The 25,109-nt window shown below is 43.1% G+C and overlaps 2 protein-coding genes across 2 annotated transcripts; one reads left to right on the top strand and one right to left on the bottom strand.

Moving 5' to 3' along the window:
• The first annotated feature begins 650 nt into the window (after window positions 1–650).
• LOC308310758 (tetraspanin-8-like) lies at window positions 651–24,509 on the top strand. Its single transcript, XM_080757165.1, has 8 exons — window positions 651–765; window positions 20,064–20,126; window positions 20,672–20,791; window positions 20,893–20,967; window positions 21,735–21,830; window positions 22,730–22,852; window positions 22,936–23,019; window positions 23,184–24,509. Exons 1-8 carry the CDS (start codon window positions 709–711, stop codon window positions 23,253–23,255), a joined length of 690 nt encoding a protein of 229 aa, XP_080613291.1. The 5' UTR covers window positions 651–708; the 3' UTR covers window positions 23,256–24,509.
• LOC308310564 (serine/arginine-rich splicing factor 6-like) lies at window positions 15,540–16,355 on the bottom strand (the record flags this gene model as incomplete). Its single annotated transcript, XM_080756951.1, has 1 exon — window positions 15,540–16,355. One exon carries the CDS (start codon window positions 16,353–16,355, stop codon window positions 15,540–15,542), a length of 816 nt encoding a protein of 271 aa, XP_080613077.1.
• Window positions 24,510–25,109: the final 600 nt, after the last annotated feature.

Genomic DNA, 25,109 nt, shown 5'->3' with positions numbered 1-25,109 from the left:
CATGTATTGCTGTAGGCCTACTTTTGCTCCCAATTTTGATGAGAAATATTTTTTATAGAATAAAATCCGTGTTTATGATGGTGTAGTAGGCTAGTAGAGTAGCCTACTAAACGTCGTTCTAGCTTTTATCATTTTTTGCATCACCGCAGACATGCTTGCATCGCCCTCTAGTGTTTTTGTATACTAATAGCACCAACAGGTGTCAGTCATGCATGGTAATCACAATAGGCTATAATTGACACACATAGCTATTGTCATATGTTATTTAATGTCCCAGCTGTAAAAGCTGCAGGTCCAGTTTACATTAAAGTGTATTTTAGTGGTTATATGTTACTCATCTATATTGTACGAACTTACGAAGTGTGTGTGTGTGTGTGTGTGTGTGTGTGTGTGTGTGTGTGTGTCTCTCTCTCGTTTGGATAGGGAGGGAGCTACAGTAGAGTGGTATGATAGATCAGAAGAAAAGAATGTCAGAGGCAGAGGAGAGAAAACAGGTGGAATAGTAAATTGGTTTAGGTTGGGTGTGTGGTGCAGAGCCAGAGGCATCTGTGTTCTCTCTATCCCTCCCCCTCGCTCTCAGACACTCCCTCTCTCTACACCTACACCTATTCTTCTTGTCTTGATACTCATTGACGCCATCATTCCATTCTGCCATCAGAACCTGACTAGAGAGGAGCTTAGAACACCTGCAGAGAACGACAGAGAGCCATGGCTGTGAATAAATGCATCAAGTATCTTCTGTTCCTCTTCAACTTCCTCTTTTGGGTGAGTTTTTCTTTTGGGTAACAGCCGGTTAACCTTATTATTACATAAATCAAATCTATCCAACCACTCACAGTCACCATGCTTACTTACTTCCCTTATTACCCTAGCCCAGAGTAGGGACGCTCGGGTTCCATATGTCATTAAACTGAATTACAGTGTTCAAATGCAACTGGCTTGGCTTACTTACAACAGATACAGAGATTTTTGGAATGTTTTACTTTAAGAATGATAGCCTACCTCCCAGTTTACTCGATGGAATGGAATGTAAGTTGATAGTGGATGCCTTGCCTCAACGTTGTGCGTTCATGTTTAGGTTTGGAGATGAATTTCGACCTGATTTTATGAACTGGAATATGTCCCAGAGAATGTGCTGTTGTATTTATTATTATTATTATTTTACGTATTTGTAAATACGTAAAATAATCACTGACTTGACTTCCTATCTGGACAGTGGAATCAGGGCGTGGTTGTTTTGTGGGACGAGCCTTACATCCAAGCCCACATTCATAGGTCTTTAAAAAAAAATATGCTGAACAGGAAGTGATACTAGTGAAGCTTATTCCGTTGTTTAACTTGTTGATAAAACACTGACTTGGTATTACACAAAGCCTCTGTTTGTGTGCATTTATGTGTCATGGATGGTGTTTTGTGGACAGTGACTATACCCACTTTGGTCAGTGTTTACACCATGCACATATAGGCTACCAGATACTTAGTTTGCTCATACATAATCTACCTACTTTGCATCTTCTTTCTTGTGAAAGAATTGCTGCTACAATATTGAGGAACCAAAACGAAAGATGTTTACTCTTGGGCAATTTTCCGCTTGTATGTTGCAATCATCAAAGTAACAATGATCACGCACAGGATGGTCACTGGTGTGGTGTTAGTTTGTCAAGAACCTGTTTTTCCACTATTGGCTGGTTGAACATCTTGATAGCTGATTCTGTTGGGTTGGTGCACAAATTTATGTGAAATTAGCAGCTGGGTTCATTTATAATTAATTTGAATACAAGGTGTCTAAAAACATAGATTTTATAATTAAAGCTGCTGTATTTGATATCTTGTTAAATTACTACTGTATATTCCAATTCGTCCAAGAATCGTTGCTAATGTTTGAGTAACAGGTGTAATCAGAAAATACAGGTGAGGATACCAATTTCAAATTGGAACTGGAACACTATACATTTTAAACTGATAAATGGATTCTCTCAACTTTGGATGAAATTGGTGTCCCACTCCCACCAGGAAATGTGTGTTTTCTTCATTAAAGAGCTGGAGAGAGATGTGGAGAACCCTGTTACTGAACTCTATAGCTGCAGTGCTATAGATTATAACAAACTATTGTGTTGTTAGCAAATGTATCACTTACCGCACCTTTAAACTGACAAGTTGTGTGTGTGTGTGTGTGTGTGTGTGTGTGTGTGTGTGTGTGTGTGTGTGTGTGTGTGTGTGGCTGCTCAGTGTTTGTCAGAGGAGTCAGGCAGATAATTATTTATGACAGTAAATCAATACTAACTGGATGCAGCCGATTTGTGTTATAGTGGCCATTGTTGCATTAGAGCCGTTTAAAGATTCCTTCTTGATGTTGGGGTGTTTACGTCAATATCATTATTAACTTATAAAATGCTCTCACTAGAAGGCTTCATTTTCACACATTTCAGATCTCTGTAAGAGTTAGAACTAGAAAGGTCGCAATTTTGAAAAATTGCAGAGTGTGGTTGCCGCGGCGGCTCACATATATACCCCTCCCGCTGATTTCGCCGGCCTGCTACGGTTTCGAGTCACGTCTCAGGTCGCGTGTAAGTCATTCGGAGGGGATTCGACCCCCGAAATTCATGTTTTCCCGACAGACGGTTACATTTATCGCGTTTGCGGCGCCCCCTGTGGATGAAAACGGAATTGCTTTCGGAACTCGGTCGAACGAACCACCCCGGACACGCGATTCGAATTCGGGATGGATTGGACATCCCGTTCGTGATTTATGGCGTTTTTCGTGATATAGGCCCCTCCTACTGACTTCGGACGACGGTTACGGCCGAACGACACGCACTATCGAAATTCCGAAGTCGGTTTTTTAATCGGGTGGGTCCAGAGGTCACGTGTGCCGATTTCTGTGACATTTGGACAAAATCTGTAGTGGGAAAAGCAAAAAGTGTGTTTTGGACAAAATTCAAAATGGCGGAAAATCCATCATGGCGGAAAAGGGCGTGGCCTATATGGGGAGATGCGTCATGACCCAAGGAATCCAGGGTAAAAATAATTTTGATTTTACGACCTACGGTTCAAGAGTTATGAGCCAAAAGGTAAAGTGGGATGTTATAGCGCCACCATGAGGCCGACCTAAAAAATATTATTTTTAATTAATTTTAGTGATAATTAGGAAATATCCCTGAAAGTTTTGTAACTATAGTGCTTACAGTCTCAGAGGGAAAAATACTTGAATGTGTTTTTTTGCATTTCCCCATTCATGTCAATGGGGAAATTTAAATCACTAATAAATTCATATCAAATAAAATATACAACATTTCTCTTAGCAAAGTACAAGCGGTCGATTCCCGATTTTTCCGGTCAATTTGACATATGGCTCAAGTGCGTACAGTCAAAACTTCTTGTTGTTGTAGGGCGCCAAACTTTGTCTTACTCCAGTAGTGGAGAGAACTAGAAAGGTCGCAATTTTGAAAAATTGCAGAGTGTGGTTGCCGCGGCGGCTTACATGTATACCCCTCCCGCTGATATCGCCGGCCTGCTACGGTTTCGAGTCACGTCTCAGGTCGCGTGTAACTAATTCGGAGGGGATTCGACCCCCGAAATTCATGTTTTCCCGACAGACGGTTACATTTATCGCGTTTGCGGCGCCCCCTGTGGATCAAAATGGATTTGCTTTTGGAACTCGGTCGAACGAACCACCCCGGACGTGCGATTCGAATTTCGGATGGATTGGACGTTCCGTTCGTGAATTATGGCGTTTTTCGTGATATAGGCCCCTCCTACTAACTTCGGACGACGGTTACGGCCGAACGACACGCACTACCGAAATTCCGAAGTTGGTTTTTTAATCGGATGGGTCCAGAGATCACGTGTGCCGATTTCTGTGACATTTGGACAAAATCTGTAGTGGGAAAAGCAAAAAGTGTGTTTTGGACAAAATTCAAAATGGCCGAAAATCCATCATGGCGGAAAAGGGCGTGGCCTATGTGGGGAGATGCGTCATGACCCAAGGAATCCAGGGTAAAAATAATTTTGATTTTACGACCTACGGTTCAAGAGTTATGAGCCAAAAGGTAAAGTGGGATGTTATAGCGCCACCATGAGGCCGACCTAAAAAATTATATTTTTAATTAATTTTAGTGATAATTAGGAAATATCCCTGAAAGTTTTGTAACTATAGTGCTTACAGTCTCAGAGGGAAAAATACTTGAATGTGTTTTTTTGCATTTCCCCATTCATGTCAATGGGGAAATTTAATTCACTAATAAATTCATATCAAATAAAATATACAACATTTCTCTTCGCACAGTACAAGCGCTCGATTCCCGATTTTTCCGGTCAATTTGACATATGGCTCAAGTGCGTACAGTCAAAACTTCTTGTTGTTGTAGGGCGCCAAACTTTGTCTTACGAACTTTGTCTTTGTAAAACAAGAGTCTGGTTGCCCTGTTAGGGCAACCACACTAACTAGAAAGGTCGCAATTTTGAAAAATTGCAGAGTGTGGTTGCCGCGGCGGCTCGCATATATACCCCTCCCGCTGATCTCGCCGGCCTGTTACGGTTTCGAGTCACGCCTCAGGTCGCGTGTAAGTAATTCGGAGGGGATTTGACCCCCGAAATTCATGTTTTCCCGACAGACGGTTACATTTCTCGCGTTTGCGGCGCCCCCTGTGGATGAAAATGGAATTGCTTTCGGAACTCGGTCGAACGAACCACCCCGGACGTGCGATTCGAATTTCAGATGGATTGGACATTCCGTTCGTGAATTATGGCGTTTTTCGTGATATAGGCCCCTCCTACTAACTTCGGACGACGGTTACGGCCGAACGACACGCACTACCGAAATTCCGAAGTCGGTTTTTTAATCGGATGGGTCCAGAGATCACGTGTGCCGATTTCTGTGACATTTGGACAAAATCTGTAGTGGGGAAAGCAAAAAGTGTGTTTTGGACAAAATTCAAAATGGCGGAAAATCCATCATGGCGGAAAAGGGCGTGGCCTATATGGGGAGATGCGTCATGACCCAAGGAATCCAGGGTAAAAATAATTGTGATTTTACGACCTACGGTTCAAGAGTTATGAGCCAAAAGGTAAAGTGGGATGTTATAGCGCCACCATGAGGCCGACCTAAAAAATTATATTTTTAATTAATTTTAGTGATAATTAGGAAATATCCCTGAAAGTTATGTAACTATAGTGCTTACAGTCTCAGAGGGAAAAATACTTGAATGTGTTTTTTTGCATTTCCCCATTCATGTCAATGGGGAAATTTAATTCACTAATAAATTCATATCAAATAAAATATACAACATTTCTCTTCGCACAGTACAAGCGGTCGATTCCCGATTTTTCCGGTCAATTTGACATCTGGCTCAAGTGCGTACAGTCAAAACTTCTTGTTGTTGTAGGGCGCCAAACTTTGTCTTACTCCAGTAGTGGAGAGAACTAGAAAGGTCGCAATTTTGAAAAATTGCAGAGTGTGGTTGCCGCAGCGGCTTACATGTATACCCCTCCCGCTGATCTCGCCGGCCTGCTACGGTTTCGAGTCACGCCTCAGGTCGCGTGTAAGTAATTCTGAGGGGATTTGACCCCCGAAATTCATGTTTTCGCGACAGACGGTTACATTTATGGCGTTTGCGGCGCCCCCTGTGGACGAAAATAGAATTGCTTTCGGAACTCGGTCGAACGAACCACCCCGGACATGCGATTCAAATTTCGGATGGATTGGACATGCCGTGCGTGATTTATGGCGTTTTTCGTGATATAGGCCCCTCCTACTGACTTCGGTCGACGGTTACGGCCGAACGACACGCACTACCGAAATTCCGAAGTCGGTTTTGTAATCGGGTGGGTCCAGAGATCACGTGTGCCGATTTCTGTGACATTTGGACAAAATCTGTAGTGGGAAAAGCGAAAAGTGTGTTTTGGACAAAATTCAAAATGGCGGAAAATCCATCATGGCGGAAAAGGGCGTGGCCTATATGGGGAGATGCGTCATGACCCAAGGAATCCAGGGTAAAAATAATTTTGATTTTACGACCTACGGTTCAAGAGTTATGAGCCAAAAAGTAAAGTGGGATGTTATAGCGCCACCATGAGGCCAACCTAAAAAATAATATTTTTAATTAATTTTAGTGATAATTAGGAAATATCCCTGAAAGTTTTGTAACTATAGTGCTTACAGTCTCAGAGGGAAAAATACTTGAATGTGTTTTTTTGCATTTCCCCATTCATGTCAATGGGGAAATTTAAATCACTAATAAATTCATATCAAATAAAATATCCAACATTTCTCTTAGCAAAGTACAAGCGGTCGATTCCCGATTTTTCCGGTCAATTTGACATCTGGCTCAAGTGCGTACAGTCAAAACTTCTTGTTGTTGTAGGGCGCCAAACTTTGTCTTACTCCAGTAGTGGAGAGAATAATAACCGTGAATAAAGTGTTAGAGATACAAGAGTCTGGTTGCCCCTTTAGGGCAACCACACTAATAACTAGAAAGGTCGCAATTTTGAAAAATTGCAGAGTGTGGTTGCCGCGGCGGCTTACATGTATGCCCCTCCCGCTGATCTCGCCGGCCTGCTACGGTTTCGAGTCACGTCTCAGGTCGCGTGTAAGTAATTCTGAGGGGATGTGACCCCCGAAATTCATGTTTTCCCGACAGACGGTTACATATATCGCGTTTGCGGCGCCCCCTGTGGACGAAAATGGAATTGCTTTCGGAACTCGGTCGAACGAACCACCCCGGACGTGCGATTCGAATTCCGGATGGATTGGACGTTCCGTTCGTGATTTATGGCGTTTTTCGTGATATAGGCCCCTCCTACTGACTTCGGACGACGGTTACGGCCGAACGACACGCACTACCGAAATTCCGAAGTCGGTTTTTTAATCGGGTGGGTCCAGAGATCACGTGTGCCGATTTCTGTGACATTTGGACAAAATCTGTAGTGGGAAAAGCGAAAAGTGTGTTTTGGACAAAATTCAAAATGGCGGAAAATCCATCATGGCGGAAAAGGGCGTGGCCTATATGGGGAGATGCGTCATGACCCAAGGAATCCAGGGTAAAAATAATTTTGATTTTACGACCTACGGTTCAAGAGTTATGAGCCAAAAGGTAAAGTGGGATGTTATAGCGCCACCATGAGGCCGACCTAAAAAATTATAATTTTAATTAATTTGAGTGATAATTAGGAAATATCCCTGAAAGTTTTGTAACTATAGTGCTTACAGTCTCAGAGGGAAAAATACTTGAATGTGTTTTTTTGCATTTCCCCATTCATGTCAATGGGGAAAATTAATTCACTAATAAATTCATATCAAATAAAATATCCAACATTTCTCTTAGCAAAGTACAAGCGGTCGATTCCCGATTTTTCCGGTCAATTTGACATCTGGCTCAAGTGCGTACAGTCAAAACTTCTTGTTGTTGTAGGGCGCCAAACTTTGTCTTACTCCAGTAGTGGAGTGAATAACTAGAAAGGTCGCAATTTTGAAAAATTGCAGAGTGTGGTTGCCGCGGCGGCTTACATGTATACCCCTCCCGCTGATGTCGCCGGCCTGCTACGGTTTCGAGTCACGCCTCAGATCGTGCGCAAGTCATTCGGAGGGGATTTGACCCCCGAAATTCATGTTTTCGCGACAGACGGTTACATTTATCGCGTTTGCGGCGCCCCCTGTTGATGAAAATGGATTTGCTTTTGGAACTCGGTCGAACGAACCACCCCGGACGTGCGATTCGAATTTCGGATGGATTGGACGTTCCGTTCGTGATTTATGGCGTTTTTCGTGATATAGGCCCCTCCTACTGACTTCGGACGACGGTTACGGCCGAACGACACGCACTACCGAAATTCCGAAGTTGGTTTTTTAATCGGATGGGTCCAGAGGTCACGTGTGCCGATTTCTGTGACATTTGGACAAAATCTGTAGTGGGAAAAGCAAAAAGTGTGTTTTGGACAAAATTCAAAATGGCGGAAAATCCATCATGGCGGAAAAGGGCGTGGCCTATATGGGGAGATGCGTCATGACCCAAGGAATCCAGGGTAAAAATAATTGTGATTTTACGACCTACGGTTCAAGAGTTATGAGCCAAAAGGTAAAGTGGGATGTTATAGCGCCACCATGAGGCCGACCTAAAAAATTATATTTTTAATTAATTTTAGTGATAATTAGGAAATATCCCTGAAAGTTTTGTAACTATAGTGCTTACAGTCTCAGAGGGAAAAATACTTGAATGTGTTTTTTTGCATTTCCCCATTCATGTCAATGGGGAAATTTAATTCACTAATAAATTCATATCAAATAAAATATACAACATTTCTCTTCGCACAGTACAAGCGCTCGATTCCCGATTTTTCCGGTCAATTTGACATATGGCTGAAGTGCGTACAGTCAAAACTTCTTGTTGTTGTAGGGCGCCAAACTTTGTCTTACAACTTTGTCTTACTCCAGTAGTGGAGAGAATAATAATAAAGTGTTACACTTACAAGAGTCTGGTTGCCCCTTGGGGCAACCACACTAACTAGAAAGGTCGCAATTTTGAAAAATTGCAGAGTGTGGTTGCCGCGGCGGCTCACATATATACCCCTCCCGCTGATATCGCCGGCCTGCAACGGTTTCGAGTCACGTCTCAGGTCGCGTGTAAGTCATTCTGAGGGGATGTGACCCCCGAAATTCATGTTTTCCCGACAGACGGTTACATATATCGCGTTTGCGGCGCCCCCTGTGGATGAAAATGGAATTGCTTCGGAACTCGGTCGAACGAACCACCCCGGACACGCGATTCGAATTTCGGATGGATTGGACATTCCGTGCGTGATTTATGGCGTTTTTCGTGATATAGGCCCCTCCTACTGACTTCGGACGACGGTTACGGCCGAACGACACGCACTATCGAAAGTCTGAAGTCGGTTTTTTAATCGTGTGGGTCCAGAGGTCACGTGTGCCGATTTCTGTGACATTTGGACAAAATCTGTAGTGGGAAAAGCAAAAAGTGTGTTTTGGACAAAATACAAAATGGCGGAAAATCCATCATGGCGGAAAAGGGCGTGGCCTATACGGGGAGATGCGTCATGACCCAAGGAATCCATGGTAAAAATAATTTTGATTTTACGACCTACGGTTCAAGAGTTATGAGCCAAAAGGTAAAGTGGGATGTTATAGCGCCACCATGAGGCCGACCTAAAAAAGTATATTTTTAAATAATTTTAGTGATAATTAGGAAATATCCCTGCAAGTTTTGTAACTATAGTGCTTACAGTCTCAGAGGGAAAAATACTTGAATGTGTTTTTTTGCATTTCCCCATTCATGTCAATGGGGAAATTTAATTCACTAATAAATTCATATCAAATAAAATATACAACATTTCTCTTCGCACAGTACAAGCGCTCGATTCCCGATTTTTCCGGTCAATTTGACATATGGCTCAAGTGCGTGCAGTCAAAACTTCTTGTTGTTGTAGGGCGCCAAACTTTGTCTTACAAACTTTGTCTTACTCCAGTAGTGGAGAGAATAATAACTAGAAAGGTCGCAATTTTGAAAAATTGCAGAGTGTGGTTGCCGCGGCGGCTTACATATATACCCCTCCCGCTGATCTCGCCGGCCTGCTACGGTTTCGAGTCACGTCTCAGGTCGCGTGTAAGTAATTCTGAGGGGATGTGACCCCCGAAATTCATGTTTTCCCGACAGACGGTTACATATATCGCGTTTGCGGCGCCCCCTGTGGATGAAAATGGAATTGCTTTCGGAACTCGGTCGAACGAACCACCCCGGACGTGCGATTCGAATTCCGGATGGATTGGACGTCCCGTTCGTGATTTATGGCGTTTTTCGTGATATAGGCCCCTCCTACTGACTTCGGACGACGGTTACGGCCGAACGATACGCATTATCTAAATTCTGAAGTTGTTTTTTTAATCGTGTGGGTCCAGAGGTCACGTGTGCCGATTTCTGTGACATTTGGACAAAATCTGTAGTGGGAAAAGCAAAAAGTGTGTTTTGGACAAAATTCAAAATGGCGGAAAATCCATCATGGCGGAAAAGGGCGTGGCCTATATAGGGAGATGCGTCATGACCCAAGGAATCCAGGGGAAAAATAATTTTGATTTTACGACCTACGGTTCAAGAGTTATGAGCCAAAAGGTAAAGTGGGATGTTATAGCGCCACCATGAGGCCGACCTAAAAAAATATATTTTTAATTAATTTTAGTGATAATTAGGAAATATCCCTGAAAGTTTTGTAACTATAGTGCTTACAGTCTCAGAGGGAAAAATACTTGAATGTGTTTTTTTGCATTTCCCCATTCATGTCAATGGGGAAATTTAATTCACTAATAAATTCATATCAAATAAAATATACAACATTTGTCTTCGCACAGTACAAGCGCTCGATTCCCGATTTTTCCGGTCAATTTGACATATGGCTCAAGTGCGTACAGTCAAAACTTCTTGTTGTTGTAGGGCGCCAAACTTTGTCTTACTCCAGTAGTGGAGAGAATAAAGTGTTAGAGATACAAGAGTCTGGTTGCCCCTTTAGGGCAACCACACTAACTAGAAAGGTCGCAATTTTGAAAAATTGCAGAGTGTGGTTGCCGCGGCGGCTTACATGTATACCCCTCCCGCTGATCTCGCCGGCCTGCTACGGTTTCGAGTCACGCCTCAGGTCGCGTGTAAGTAATTCTTAGGGGATGTGACCCCCGAAATTCATGTTTTCCCGACAGACGGTTACATATATCGCGTTTGCGGCGCCCCCTGTGGATGAAAATGGAATTTCTTTCGGAACTCGGTCGAACGAACCACCCCGGACGTGCGATTCGAATTCCGGATGGATTGGACGTTCCGTTCGTGATTTATGGCGTTTTTCGTGATATAGGCCCCTCCTACTGACTTCGGACGACGGTTACGGCCGAACGATACGCACTATCTAAATTCTGAAGTTGTTTTTTTAATCGTGTGGGTCCAGAGGTCACGTGTGCCGATTTCTGTGACATTTGGACAAAATCTGTAGTGGGAAAAGCAAAAAGTGTGTTTTGGACATAATTCAAAATGGCGGAAAATCCATCATGGCGGAAAAGGGCGTGGCCTATATGGGGAGATGCGTCATGACCCAAGGAATCCAGGGTAAAAATTATTTTGATTTTACGACCTACGGTTCAAGAGTTATGAGCCAAAAGGTAAAGTGGGATGTTATAGCGCCACCATGAGGCCGACCTAATTTTTTTTTATTTTAATTAATTTTAGTGATAATTAGGAAATATCCCTGAAAGTTTTGTAACTATAGTGCTTACAGTCTCAGAGGAACAAATACTTGAATGTGTTTTTGTGCATTTCCCCATTCATGTCAATGGGGAAATTTAATTCACTAATAAATTCATATCAAATAAAATATACAACATTTCTCTTCGCACAGTACAAGCGCTCGATTCCCGATTTTTCCGGTCAATTTGACATATGGCTCAAGTGCGTACAGTCAAAACTTCTTGTTGTTGTAGGGCGCCAAACTTTGTCTTACAACTTTGTCTTACTCCAGTAGTGGAGAGAATAATAACTAGAAAGGTCGCAATTTTGAAAAATTGCAGAGTGTGGTTGCCGCGGCGGCTCACATATATACCCCTCCCGCTGATATCGCCGGCCTGCAACGGTTTCGAGTCACGTCTCAGGTCGCGTGTAAGTCATTCTGAGGGGATGTGACCCCCGAAATTCATGTTTTCCCGACAGACGGTTACATATATCGCGTTTGCGGCGCCCCCTGTGGATGAAAATGGAATTGCTTTCGGAACTCGGTCGAACGAACCACCCCGGACACGCGATTCGAATTTCGGATGGATTGGACATTCCGTGCGTGATTTATGGCGTTTTTCGTGATATAGGCCCCTCCTACTGACTTCGGACGACGGTTACGGCCGAACGACACGCACTATCGAAAGTCTGAAGTCGGTTTTTTTAATCGTGTGGGTCCAGAGGTCACGTGTGCCGATTTCTGTGACATTTGGACAAAATCTGTAGTGGGAAAAGCAAAAAGTGTGTTTTGGACAAAATACAAAATGGCGGAAAATCCATCATGGCGGAAAAGGGCGTGGCCTATACCGGGAGATGCGTCATGACCCAAGGAATCCATGGTAAAAATAATTTTGATTTTACGACCTACGGTTCAAGAGTTATGAGCCAAAAGGTAAAGTGGGATGTTATAGCGCCACCATGAGGCCGACCTAAAAAAGTATATTTTTAAATAATTTTAGTGATAATTAGGAAATATCCCTGCAAGTTTTGTAACTATAGTGCTTACAGTCTCAGAGGGAAAAATACTTGAATGTGTTTTTTTGCATTTCCCCATTCATGTCAATGGGGAAATTTAATTCACTAATAAATTCATATCAAATAAAATATACAACATTTCTCTTCGCACAGTACAAGCGCTCGATTCCCGATTTTTCCGGTCAATTTGACATATGGCTCAAGTGCGTGCAGTCAAAACTTCTTGTTGTTGTAGGGCGCCAAACTTTGTCTTACAAACTTTGTCTTACTCCAGTAGTGGAGAGAATAATAATAAAGTGTTAGAGATACAAGAGTCTGGTTGCCCCTTTAGGGCAACCACACTAATAATAAAGTGTTAGAGATACAAGAGTCTGGTTGCCCCTTTAGGGCAACCACACTAATAACCGTGAATAAAGTGTTAGAGATACAAGAGTCTGGTTGCCCCTTTAGGGCAACCACACTAATTAAGTATGTGGGTTTCCCCTGTCATTTACCACAGACCAAGAAATGTGTGTCATTGAGTGGTAGTATAAGTCCCATAGTGACCTAATGAACTGTGACTGATTGTCCAGTTTACGTGCGTGTGGTCCTCCATTAATAAAACGGGTTGTATCAGTTCCACTTTCATTATCTGTGCTTTATCTATATTGTTTACATTGTAAACAGATAGATAGACTGACTCGTCTGTGTATACAGATTAGATAGTGTTTAAAAGGCGTTTTGCTGTCCTATAGTGGCTATGAGACATCATACCCTTGTGTCTTCTATCTGGCGGTCATACTCATGACACACGTTGTTAGGGCTGTTACGATCATGTCATCATTTTACTTTATGATTAACCCATTCTGGACGGGTACCCCTTTTGGTGCTATAAGCATTAAGTTATGCTTTAGATATTGAAAAATGGCAGATCTATAAGCTCATAGTGCGGCACCGAGTGCTGCGCTACGAGCTTGTAGATCTGCCTTTTAAATCTTAAATGTGGCAAATCTTTGAATATATATATATATATATATTCTTTCAGAGACGATGTTTTAAACTCAAATATTTGCTTCTGGGGGGTCCCTAGAACGACATATTTTCAGATGGGGATCCGCAGCTAAATACAGATATTTCCAGGGGTCCTTGACATGGAAAAGGTTGAGAACCAATGGTATAGAAAGGTTTTCTGAAAGAACGTGTGTTTTTGTCATTGAACATCGGAACATTGTCTTTGTGAACACAACTTCCACATGGCAGATATAACGAATAACTTAAATATAAGAGGAAACTAGAAAAGTGTGCTCTTAGAGCACAGGTCTCCGCCACGCCGGGTTGCTTAGTCAGGGCCCAACTTTGGTCCTAGCCATTTGGGATGGGATCATAAAAATAAAACTTATCAAACACATGACCTCAGAGATAATGTGTACCGAGTTCTGGGGGAGAAAAAAAAGTACGGTTATTGGACAAAATGTCAAATGGGCAGTTCTAGCACCACCACGAGATTTTAAAATTTGGGATGGAGGCTATTCCTTGGCTTAGTGAGAATGTGGGAATGTGTGTGCAAAGTGTCCTACAAATCACTCACTGCATTCATGATGTGTGGCATTTTGTGCCAAACAGCCATTTTGTGCCAAATTCACAAGCTTTGAGGAAGTCGATGGATGTCAGGAAGGAAAGGTTAAACTCGCCTCCAAACATGCATTTCACTGTGACTCTGTGTTTTCAAATGATGCTTCTACAACTTCCCATTTAAACATGTCGGTTAAATGTGTGCTGTATGAAAAAAAATCACACCCCTGTGAAGTGAAGGGCGCTCTTATGATTAGATTATACATAATCAACTGAATCTGTGATTGGTTAGCCGATTTGCTCGTCTACATATGACGTAAAATTCTCCTTTCAATGGCAAATATGAGACTTGTCACGTGAGCGGACAAAAGCTGTATATAGGAGGAGCTAGCACCCCTCAAACTGATTCCCAATGGGAACAGTGTGGGCTCAGATGTCATGTGACCAGCCTGAGATGTCAGTGTATATGACATATCTATGATGTACGCCTCTAAACGTGGGAAAGGTTTCAGCCCAACCAGAGCCCCATTGACTTCCATTATAAAAATGTAAATTAAATTTTTAAAAAAGTATAAAACGATTGGAGGTACTTCTGTGGCCTATACCGGCAGTGTGTACAAGACGGACATACTTTACAACGCTATTGTGGAGGAGAAATCATTACATAACAACAAGCGGACGCAGTACATGTCTTGAAACTACTATACGGAGATGGAATCTGTCAATCTAAAGGTACACCAGTCAATATTAAAGCTGGAATACAGAATTTGCATGTCCTACCTGAGATCTGAATCCACGTGCAAGCACCTACATTTGTACTGTTGAACACGTGTTTGGCAAGGCAGGAATTATTCCATTGAGTCTCATGCCATTCCTTGTCATCCAGTAGTGGTCCTCCTCATTACTCAACCACTGGATTTAACCCATTCTGACCTGAGATCAGATTCATACGAGGTTTCCACTGGACACACACTGGTCTGATTAACCCATTCTGACCTGAGATCAGATTCTAAAAATGGCAGTCGTTCTTCGATTTTTCAAAAATAGCAGACCTACAAGCTCGTATCGCGCCACTCGGTGGCGCGATATGAGCTTGTAGATCTGCTATTTTTCAATAGCTAAAGCATAACATGATGCCAACACCAAAATGGGTGCCCGGTCAGAATGGGTTAAATATCTCAGCAGAAGAGCAACACCTGACCACTGCAGTTGTGTAGTCGGGGTTCAATTTGTAAAAGACAGACGTCCGGGGATCTAGCTAACTTCGCTATTTCTGAAATAAAAAGGACATTTGAAAATTATTAATTCTTTACCCAAAATATGGATTGGTGGTGAACATTTATTTTGAAATTGTTAAATTGTGATATCAAATATCAAACAAACAATATAAAAAAATGTCAGTCTACAATACACTTCCCAAAAGGAAATGCATGTATTTAATTGAGTCTGACCAGAAGCAGGGATAAAATGTATCCCCTATGGTGGTTAAAAAATGAATGACCAGAGGGGGGGATATCAGAGTTATGGACTCATAACCCCAGCTAATCCAATCCTTAGTTATATTGAATTAACGTACTCTACTCAAAATAACGCTTTATTCACTAAAAAGTTATGTATTGCAGCTTTTAAATGTATCTGATTATGGTGAACTGCTACTGTATTTAGTCTTTACAAATTCTCCTTTTGCTTAAGTACCTCACAACAGCGGTGGTCTGTCTTGGGAACAATGCGGTGCTCGGTCCGTCTTGGGAACAGCGATCAGTCTTGGGACGCTGATCTGTTACTGGAAGGGGACTTGGAAGGGGAGGGAGAGGCTGACCTGGCCGGTGGGGACTTCACCGGCCGACGGTCCTCGCTGGGAGAAGGAGACTTTGAGGCCGTCTTGGCACGTCTCTCGTGTCTTCTCTCCGGATAGGCCGGGGACCTCGAACGGGACTTCCTGCTCCTGCTGCGAGAGGCGCGACGCCGGCTACGAGACCTGGACCTGCTTCTGGAACGAGAGCGGCGAGGGCGCCGAGACTGAGACTTGTCCTCGACCAGACGGATCTGCCGCCCCTTGATGTCGGTGCCGTCCAGCTCCTCTATGGCTCGCTTCATGTCCTGGCGGGATCTGAACTCGATCACTCCCTGATTGGTTCGTTCCTTGTGAGCGAAGGTTACCTCGCCGGCCTGCCGCATGAAGTCCTTCAGGTCCTGCCAGCTGCACCTGCTGGACAGGTTCTCCACGATGAGGCGGTATTCCGTGCGCACGGGGGGCCCGTACTTCTCCCTCCCGCCGTGTGGTCGTCGTCTGCTGCTGTAGCCCCTACCGCGTGCTCCTCTGTAGCCGCCGCCGTACGCATGCCGGTCACTCCGTGGGCCTCGGGCGTGTTCGATGACCACTCTCTCTCCATACAGCTCCTTCCCGTTCAGTTCGTACACTGCCTCGTCGGCGTCTTGGTTGTCCTCGAAATCTACAAAGCCGTATCCATTTTTCAGGTCAATCTGCAGTAACTTGCCGAAGCGACTGAAAAGTCTTTGGATGTCTTTTTCCCGGACATGATGGCTAAGCTTGCCGATATATACACGAGGCATTTCTAAGAAAGTGGAACCGGTAACTCTTGTTCAATACAATGATCGATCGGTCATCAAGGCGAGCGTTATCAGAACTACCAAGGGACACTCGGTGCAGCTCTTATCTTCCAGGCCTACCCTTATTGATCAGCCATAACCAAATATGGGGTTCCATACAGCTTCAGACTGGCACCCAAGTACTGACATCACACTGATGTCACGACATAGTCTCGGCCACGCCTTCGGCTTGGCAGAGACAATGATGTTGTGTTTGAGTAGGAGTAATATTAAAATCACACCCGTGTGAACTGAGCAGTGTAGGCTGCTAAACACTGCTGACTGGCTGCAGTTATAGCTATATAGTGCTCAGTATGAATCGCCCTTTTAGGCTCCAACAGTTCCACTTTAAGTCACCCAGCGGTATTGCAGCTGTTCGTACCACAGACAACCGAAAACATGGATACAATGACCAACATATTCAATCATTATACTTCAAATATTTTTTTAAGTAGTGGTGTGATTATTCTCAAATAATTTGCAGTTACTGTAGGTGATTATGTAATTGTGACAGGCCTAGACAGTCTCAAGTAGCCAGACAATGAGAGATCTCTGCCTAGTGATGCATATGATTACATTCTCCAGGCCTACAGTTCAGGCAAGCTATAGCCAGACTCCAGCCAAGGTTTAAACCCACAATGTGTGTGGATGTGGACTGTGGAGTAGGGGTGTGGGCACATTGTTTTCAAAATGTAGCTGTACCGCTAGAACTGGTTCTGGCCCTCACAGTAATACCTGCCCCCCCCCCCCCCCCCCCCTCCCCGAGATAAGATGAAACCGTGTGTAGTGTCAATGTTTATTTTGTCGGCTGGTTCAAGACCTTTTCAGTAACCCACACACGTCCCACCCACATACATCTCTATTGAGTCATCGCTGCAATTAAAGGTGTGTCTGGAAGCTGTTTTTCCATTACACTGTTGGATTTAAACAAAGTCAAGACGTGTGTGTGTGTGGTTTGCATGTTTACAACTAATCTCTCTTGCGGAAAGTTGTAATATTACCCAACATGAATTTGCTGTCTGTGAGAGGAATCGTATACCGGTACATTGTTTGATTCCGAGACACACAGTAGGAAAGCGGAGAGGGAGACGACGGTGTAGTCGACGCACCATAGGAGAGAAACCGACCGTAGGACAGCTGAGAGGGAGACTGTAGGAGAGAGACAGTAGGACAGCTGAGAGGGAGACGGTGTAGGAGAGAGACTGGACAGCTGAGAGGGAGACGGTGTAGGAGAGAGACTGGACAGCTGAGAGGGAGACTGTGTAGGAGAGAGACAGTAGGACAGCTGAGAGGGAGACTGTGTAGGAGAGAGACTGGACAGCTGAGAGGGAGACTGTGTAGGAGAGAGACAGTAGGACAGCTGAGAGGGAGACGGTGTAGGAGAGACAGACCGTAGGAAAGCTGAGGGGGAGACGGTGTAGGAGAGAAAGACAGTAGGAGCTGAAGGAGATATAGGTGTCGGAGACTGACATAAGAAAAGCTGAGAGGGAGAAAATGTAGGAAAGACGGCGTTTGTAGTGTATTCTAGAATAGATTTTATGATTGCAGCAGCAAACGCATTTAGTTAACATCACCTCCCTCCATTCATGACACCGGAATGTTTTTCAGAAAAATACAAAATCCCGTGACTGATTGATGCTGCCTCACACACCTGTTTGAAGTGAGGGGTGCTCTTATCATCATAAATCATCTCATTCTGGCCAATCACAATTTGCATCCTCATCTTCAATGTTTGTGTTTACACAATGTTTACACAAAACACTCAAAGCTGTCCATTGATTGTTCAATGTTTGTGTTTACATACACACACTCTCAAAGCTGGACATAGGAGGAGCTAGCGCCCCTCGGAAATCTGAAGTGAACGGTGCCTTGGAGTCGAGCACAGTTGTTGACTTAAGCACGTTGTTGACTTATTATTCGTTCGGCCCAAAAATAGAAAATGTAAATATTGTCATGATTTGTCACCATCTGAGTTTGGCTTTAAATAAATGCAGAATTTTTTTTTGTCGTCACGAAAGGGGGACTGCGACGCGCTATCCTAAACGTTTGAGTAGACTCTTAAAGATGTGAGTGACTTTCACAGCGAACAAAGTTGTATCAAAGTGGACGGTTGATGTTTTAATTTCATACTTTAGTCATGCCAACCACCGAACTGTCTCTGTATTTATTCAGTGGCTGAACGGTGGTTAAGCACTTAGCCCTCAAATACGGGTTTGGAACTGCTCAATTATTGTACTGGACAGACTAGTTGTAGCGGACAGACTGGTTGTACTTGTCAGTGTGTTTAAAACAGCGGTGCTGTGCTTTGTGTAAATTTAAGAGGTTAAGTGTTGCTAGTCAACCTTAGTGACTGACTAAAACTATAAATATGACCAGTATGTGGAGTGGTCAGAGTCGGTGAGAGACTGAGGCTCTAAAGAAAATGTTCCTTTCCCAACTGCTTTTCCCTTGAACCTCCATGGAACATTAGTTTAAGGAGAGTCCAACAACTGTTAAGATAATTTGTTTAAACTTCCACTGTAATCATGTGATGTACAGTAACTACACTATAATTTGACCAAGATGCACTACAAAAAGTTCTCATTTTTCTTGTCTTCTTACGAAGCAAACAAGACCACACAGCCAGAGAGAGATTTATCTTCCTAAACCCTCTTAACAAAGCTTCTGGGAACAGATAGTATCATAGTAATGCTAATGGTGTGTGTGTGTGTGTGTGTGTGTGTGTGTGTGTGTGTGTGTGTGTGTGTGTGTGTGTGTGTGGTGGGGGGGGTCCATTTTCACTGTCATGTTCTTCACTCTTGAGTGTGGGTCCACCCCTCCATTATGTGATGTGTGTATTAAATAATTAATATCATAATGATTCGTCTTGATTGTTGTGAAAGATGAATTATACATGTGACTCATCACTGGGGCGGTCTTGTATTTGTTTTACTGAGGATAGGATTAGAAATAAGTTTAGGCATAGTTTTAGGGTTGGGTTTTGGGACCATATTTTCACTGGCAAAGTCGAGTTGATGATCCTTCCATTTATTCAGTTGGTCTCATTATTGTTTGTGTGTGTCTCTCTCTCACTGGATGAGAGCTGAATGAATACATTTTAAGCCCAAACCGCACCAATGATTCAGTTGCAACTGGTGTCTTTTTAAAATAAGCATTGTACTGTACGTAGCAGCAACATCATGATTTTAGTATAATTGAGATAATGGATGTAACATGTACATTGCCCATATTATGTATGCAGATAGCCGACAGATTCAGCTGTGGAGTTCTGTGGAGTTCTGAATCTGTCTTGAGAGATTACACTAACCGTAGGACAGCAAAACTACTGTTACATATTGCTTCCACTAGGTGTCACCAGCGTGATCCTGATATAATGTGAATTTGATATATCAAGTATGAATTTGACAGTCTTATCAAAAGAGAACACGTTAATGACTCAATCTTTCATTCTCAATCATAAATTCTCAGCTGATTGTTTTCTTTCTTTTTAAATGCCTTTACTTTCTATGTATTTGACAATGCCTTTCTTATTATGTTAAAGTGTTAATGTATTTGAGTACCATTGTGTGTTTGTAAGTATGCTCATGTGATTGTCTTGGACAATGGTAGTAGTGGTGTCTCTTTCTGTGCGTGCGTCTCTGTCTCACTCATCTTCCCCGTCTGTCTCTCTAGGTGAGCGGTTGCATCATCCTAGCTGTGTCCATCTATCTCAAGGTCAGCAGAGGTTCAAACAAGGTGAGTTGTCGAACTAATGTCACATGACGGACGGCAGGGGTTATTTTAAAGCAAGCGTATAGGATAGAAAGGTCTCGTAAATGGTTCCTGCAACTCCAGTTGGCATCGGCAGTCGTCAGACACCGGGAGGCAAACCGGAGTCAGAAGTTAGAAGGAATGCATGAGTTAAACCCCAGCATTGTATTGTGGGGAAAATAGCAGATCGACAAGCTTACAAAGTGTTGCGGCTATTTGTAGTGAAAGCTTTCCCTACAATAACAGAAAATGGAACCGATTTATCTGACAAAGGTTGCAATCAATTTAAAAAGCTTGCTTATTCTTGTCCAGCCGGCTTTCATTGAGTTCAATGCATTCCACTGAACTTCAGGCGGCGTGGCGGTTTGCCTCCCTCTCAGTGTGTCTATATGGTCACGGTGTAGGACGTCTGTGCTATCCTTTTCTATACAATACTTGACAAACGGACAAGACATATTAACGTGTCACATGACATATTGTCGTGTGTTGCCTGTCAGTCATTGATGTAATCCTGCCCCTTTTGTGTGTAGATAACCAATGAGGCGGTACCGGGCGTGGACCTGCTGATAGCTGTCGGGGTCATCATCATGGTGCTGGGCTTCCTGGGCTGCTGTGGAGCCATCCGGGAGAACCGCTGTCTACTACTGCTGGTATGAACCTTGAACATGCACTCACACAACCTTTTTACCAGCCCAGTCTACAGGTCTTCTTACATTTGCTGGTATTGAATCTTTTTTTCTTTTGTTTGCAGTTCTTCATCGGCCTGCTGTTCATCTTCATCCTCCTCGTGGCTGCAGGGATCCTCGGAGCCGTCTACGAGGACAAGGTCACACTTCCCGTTTTTCCCGTTCTCATGCAAGATGCAGTTTTTCCCTGGTTCTATCGCCTGCAAAACGAAAAGATCACCTGCTCTCACTTCCGGTCCTTTTGAGGTCGTTATGGGCGGCAGCAGCACATGAACGTCTGGGCCGGAGCTCTTCCCAGCGTCAGCGTTAAGGACGGCTCCGGCCGACATTTGTGTGCTGCATGCATTTGTGTGGCCGTGCCAAACACTTAACCCATTCTGACCTGAGATCAGATTCAAAAAATGTCTTCTACATCGATTTAAAAAAAAGTTGCAGACCTACAAGCTCGAGTGGCGCGCTATGAGCTTGTAGAGCTGCTATTTTTCAATAGCTAACACCAAAAGGGGTTCCCGCCCAAAATGGGTTAAAGTACCCAGGCACTGCAGCCAGCCTCTCTACCAATTCAGCTATGGCTGGCCGGGACACAGCTGAATGGCTGGGGCCAATTTTATTGAGACGTGTGCTCACATTCCTTTTTGAAGTTATATCGGCTGTGAAGCCAGAAGATGAGATGATCTTTGATTGTTGGGCAACAAATATTATTTAAATTGAATGTGTGTAATATGTCACCCGGATACTGTATGCTAGGGTACTGTTATCGGGGTACTTTTACAAAATGCTGTTAACGGGTGGGGTATGGTTACCAGGATACTTAACCAGGGTACCGTACCGTTCCTATGATGCTGTTAGTTAATATAATCATCAAACTAAACTCTGTGTGTGTGTGTGTGTGTGTGTGTGCGCGCAGGCTATGGAATGGGCCAAGGAGGGCCTGAATAAACTTCTTCCATTGAAGGATCAGCCAGCTGATGTCCAGACAGATCTTCAGAAGTTTGAAGAGGAGGTAACGCATTCAATTTACTGTACCGTATGCTCATATATGAAGTATTCTTGAACATAGATGGCAGCAGAAGCAGATGTATGGTGGAACACAGAGCATGAGAGTAAGAATCTATGGATTGGATACAGAAAACGGCACCTAGATACTCCAAATGTGCCATCCATAATCTTAGTTTTACCATATGCAGAGCCTTAATAACAACCAAACGACAACCAATCTGTTGACAGGACCTAGGCCACTTATTCTCAAAGTGCGCTCCGGGGACCCCCAGGTGTTCCAGGCATTCCCCAGCTACATTATTGATACCTACAGGTTGCACAGTTGCACCAGCTCACACTAAGCTTAGTAGCTTACTTAACCCATTCTGGACGGGAGCCCGTTTTGGTTTTGCTACATACAGTATATTGGCAGCATAAATATTTTTGTAATTTTTGAATTCATATTTGAATTTTTATATGGAATTTATAGTATTTAGAAGGCATTTTTAGAATCGACCTCAGTCCTAAATGGCTTAAGTCTAGGGCTCTAGGCTAAGTTTGAACTTTGTGTGAGGTGGTGCAACTGGCTCCTGGTCTGTAACTCGGAGTGTACAAATGGTATGTTATTAAAGGTCCATTTGGTTTAATTTGAACGCTCTTTAAGTTAACGGAATCTGTGGCATAATGCATACCAAAAACCTTGAAATTAAAATGTTTGGGAACCACTGACCAAGGCTTCCATATGAACACAAGCTGTTTACATGTGTAACTATAAGCTGTAAGAGGAGCGAGCTATAAGACTGCATCTTGTAGCATTTGGTAGTGGTACTAAGGAATGCTTCTTCCAGACTGTAGTCAAAGGTACACCTATTTGTGTCATTAATACCCCTGTGTGTGTGTGTGTGTGTGTGTGTGTGTGTGTAGTTTAAGTGTTGTGGTTTGGTGGAAGGCGCCAAGGACTGGGCTGGCACCGTTCCTGATTCCTGTGACTGTAAAGACAAGGAACAAAAGTGTGAGGTGGTCGGCGGCATGAACGTCTACGCTACGGTAAGGAGAGGTAGTGAGAGGTGGAGGGAGAGACTGTGAGAGAGAGAGAATGAAAGCTCATTGTAGATTGTGTTTGTTCTCAGCCGTGTTCGACCTTCATCATTGAGTCATTGAAGAGTCAGATGGTGGTAGTCCTCGGCATCGCATTCGCCATCGCTATCTTACTGGTGCGTACACACACACACACACACACACACGCACACACGCACTAGTAGCTGCTCAACTAGAGTGACAACTTTAACTTTTAATTCCGTTGACTTTTATATACTGATCAGTCTGATTTACCGATGTGTGTGTGTTTTGTGTTTGTCCTGTGTGTGTGTGTGTGTAGATCTTTGGCATGGCGTTTGCTATGACTCTCTACTGTCAGATTGGAAGGAAGGATGGGCCAACCACAGCTTAGACCCCACACCCAAAATGATACACGGTGAAGAATCATGTTTAGCGTCTTAACGCTGATCTTGAATACTAAACCTATACTGTAACTCCCATATCTTTACCCTTTAACTCTTGTCTTAACCACAACACCTGTGCCTTAACTCCTACCTAAACCCTGACCACGAACCTTAAACTCTTGTCTAAACTCCCAAAACGCATCCAAAATAACTTCAGTGCTACAGTGAGATTTGTTTCATCTGAACGTGGATGCCTAATGCTTGAAGTTGGGTGTAATTCTATGGCTTTCTCATAGTTATGTTAACTTGAGTTTGACAACTTGATAATAAACCTCCTTCGCTTTCCATACGTCATTATAGATTCTTAGTACTGTACAACAGCTGTACATACTTTGTTCAAACTGACCTTTTGGAATAGCTCAGAAGTACTGTATGTGAAAATACAGAGTAATGGTGTTAACCCATTAGTATTACTGCCTATATAATACATCTGAAATATAGCCACTGTAAAGCCTATTTCACTGTACACTACTTGGTCTTTATTTCTTTTATAAAGTCTATTTACTGTATTTTGTTTTACTGTAGTTTCTGTGTCAATGTGTGGCACACAATATACAGTACGTACAGTAGGTTGTAGGCTGTAGCCAAACTACTTACGGTACTACTCAGAATCACATAACTGCAGATGTAGCCACTGTTCTCTGAATTCAGGTCTGTCTAAAATGTTTTATAATAATTCTAGTTTTGGTACATGTAGTTATACTATTGATGCATTGTAAAGTCTGGACTGTTAATTTAACAGAGTGTAAAAATGAACCGCCTCTAAGTCCTGTTGAAGTCTATTCTACGCTCATGTTAAATGTGCATTCAAGATTTAGCTATCTATATGTGTAATAGTTAGTTTTGTTGATGCATAGTATCATATACGTAGTAAATAATCATATTTAACTGATTCAACTGAAAATCAACATTTATGAAGGTTTATTTTTACTTTATTTGCACGTACGATGTCTTCAGACGCAGTATAAATAACTTGTTTTTACAGCATGTGATCATCTCAGGGTTGTACATCTTAGTTTTGGGTTTAGAGATGATTTATTTTTTTTACTTGCCATTTGTTCATTGTAATGTTGATCATGTTGAATGTTAGAACTGACATGGACGAGTCGGACAGATAAAGCATCAGAAAAATGTCCCGAAGTTAAATTTGCTGCCTGCTGTTTTGTTTTATGGTTGTTGACAGAATAAAGTCTGAACGGGAAGCTCTGGCCTTTGTTCGTCTGTTCTGTTCTGTTCTTAAAATGTCTCAAGAGTGAAGACACCAAAATGTGTCTTGATGGGCGCAGAGTCGCATACAGGCAGAAAAGCATTGGACGCTTGTGGAGCAAGTCTACACACTGCTCTCAGCACCACTCTTATTATTGCTGCTTTCAATGTTATTGTCTCTTGAAAATTCCTGATGGAGCCAGTGTGCAGACATAATTCTTTTGTCTGACATTTGGGGTGGACTGTCTTCCTTGGCCTACTGTAGCCTCGTTCCCAGCCTTACTCCTCAGCAAGGAGAAAAGCCTGAGCGAGAGTGTTCTGCCGGAAGTGTCGGGCCGGAACATCTGTCGGACGAATTTCCCCTGGATACGTTATTTTTCTACCAATCGCAACACTCGTTTCATTCACGGAGAAAGTAAACGGATTTGTAAAGCATCAACGTCATTTCCTTTGGCAGTAATGCGGCCAAAATTCCGCTATCTGGTACCGATCAGTCTGGATGAAGTTTGTGCGATTAACTCCAGACACACACAAGGAAAACGTCTCTGACCTCTGACGGAAACTATAATAAAAAAACAATGTTACTCTAATCATAG

This window comes from Protomyctophum bolini (genome assembly GCF_963924005.1).
Source record: "Protomyctophum bolini genome assembly, chromosome: 23".
NCBI classification, from domain to species: Eukaryota; Metazoa; Chordata; class Actinopteri; order Myctophiformes; family Myctophidae; genus Protomyctophum; species Protomyctophum bolini.
Note: the sequence above shows the minus strand (reverse complement) of the source record. Positions and strands in the feature narration are given on the sequence as shown.

Excerpts from the sequence above, each read along its gene's own strand:
- LOC308310758 (XM_080757165.1), top strand. The coding sequence starts at position 709 with ATGGCTGTGAATAAATGCATCAAGTATCTTCTGTTCCTCTTCAACTTC. Across the intron at positions 22,853-22,935 it reads GCATGAACGTCTACGCTACG|CCGTGTTCGACCTTCATCAT; the intron begins GTAAGGAGAGGT and ends GTTTGTTCTCAG. Across the intron at positions 23,020-23,183 it reads TCGCCATCGCTATCTTACTG|ATCTTTGGCATGGCGTTTGC; the intron begins GTGCGTACACAC and ends GTGTGTGTGTAG.